The sequence below is a fragment of the Sinocyclocheilus grahami genome, unplaced genomic scaffold, assembly GCF_001515645.1.
Source record: "Sinocyclocheilus grahami isolate Dianchi unplaced genomic scaffold, SAMN03320097.WGS_v1.1 scaffold10029.1, whole genome shotgun sequence".
Taxonomy (NCBI): Eukaryota; Metazoa; Chordata; class Actinopteri; order Cypriniformes; family Cyprinidae; genus Sinocyclocheilus; species Sinocyclocheilus grahami.
Window position 1 is genome coordinate 1,488 of NW_015512994.1, and position 1,306 is coordinate 2,793.

At 39.5% G+C, this 1,306-nt stretch overlaps 1 protein-coding gene across 1 annotated transcript in view; it reads right to left on the reverse strand.

Moving 5' to 3' along the window:
* Positions 1-947: 947 nt before the first annotated feature.
* The window catches only part of LOC107578394 (regulator of nonsense transcripts 3B-like), a gene marked incomplete at its 5' end in the record, with an annotated part of 4,827 nt that continues 4,468 nt past the window's right edge, over positions 948-1,306 (reverse strand). Inside the window, one exon of the mRNA XM_016264355.1 lies at positions 948-1,088. Within this exon, the coding sequence (XP_016119841.1) occupies positions 948-1,088 (141 nt within the window). The remainder of the gene's footprint in view (positions 1,089-1,306) is intronic.

Here is a 1,306-nt window from a genome sequence, read left to right on the forward strand (position 1 = left end):
AAAAATCACATTTTATAAATAAAAAGGAACCCATAAAGGGCATGGAATGAAAACTATTCAATTTTTGCCCAAAGAAATGTAATAGACAAATAACACATAGGTTGTTTTTTTATTGTTTTTTGGATTTCTCTTCACATTTTGACAAAGCTGCAACTATAAAAGGAAAACGAGCTGTGTTTTGAGTTAAGGATTAGTTACAATGGAACATATAATTGGATGGCAGCACAGTTTCCAAACCAAGCTAACCAGAAGTTGGATTTTTCTGAGTGGTAAGATATGCTCCAATTCCAAAACTAGAAAAGGCCACATCTGTTTTTGCATATAATTTAGTCGACTTGCAGAAAAGAACTGACAGTGATCAAGGCATCAGCATTATAAAGCATGGCTTTTTTTCCACCTGACCAATCCCTAATCAGAACAGAAACATTGTTGATCAGCAGGCTCTTTAAAACGGCTGCAGGCTCAAAGAACACAAATTTATTACTGATTGTTTGAAGTGAAATGCAGAGGATTTGGGTAAGGCATGAAAGATCTTTCTAAATACGGAACAGTGAGAAATGGTGAGCAAGCTGGATCAAGACCTTTGTTAAACTATGAAACAGAAAAGCATGTGAAGTAAAACAAGTTCGGCTGTGTACCAAAAGTAAGGTCACTTTTTAATTATCATGGTCCAATCACTTTGGCTTCTCTCGTGATTAAGCCCTGTTTCTCAAATCTAACCGTCGGTTAGGACTTGCCTTGCTCATGAACAAACTTTGGGAGGCTCATTCAGGCACTGGAGGGCAACAGGTATGTGCTCTCATGTCACTGACAGAGAAGTTTTTTTTTTTTAAGTGTGGGGGGGGATTTCTTTTGATGGCAGCACCATGTTTTTGAGGTGTTTGTCCTGATTAGAACAGAGCCCCTCCTCTCAAGACATCATGTCATGCCAGCACAGAGCCGTTTCCTCACTCAGCAGCTTTCTCTTGAGTGCTCTTGGACTCCCGCTCAGCCCTCTTCTCCGCCGCCTGTCCATCTCCTCCTGTTCCTCCTCCGCCCCGGTTACGGCTCCTCGCCCCAGGCTGGTACAGCTGAATTGCAGGCCGATCCTAAGACAGAAATGTAAAAAACTATAAGCAATACGTGAAATACAAGTTATACACATAAAACGTTTTTGATGTTTTTATAAGAAGTCTCTAATGCTCATCAAGGCTGCATTTTTTTATCAAAAACATAGTAAAAGCAGTAATATTGTGGAATATCATCTTAACTTTTTTTAAAGTGTAATTTATTCCTGTGATGGCAAAGCCATTACTCCAGTCTTCAG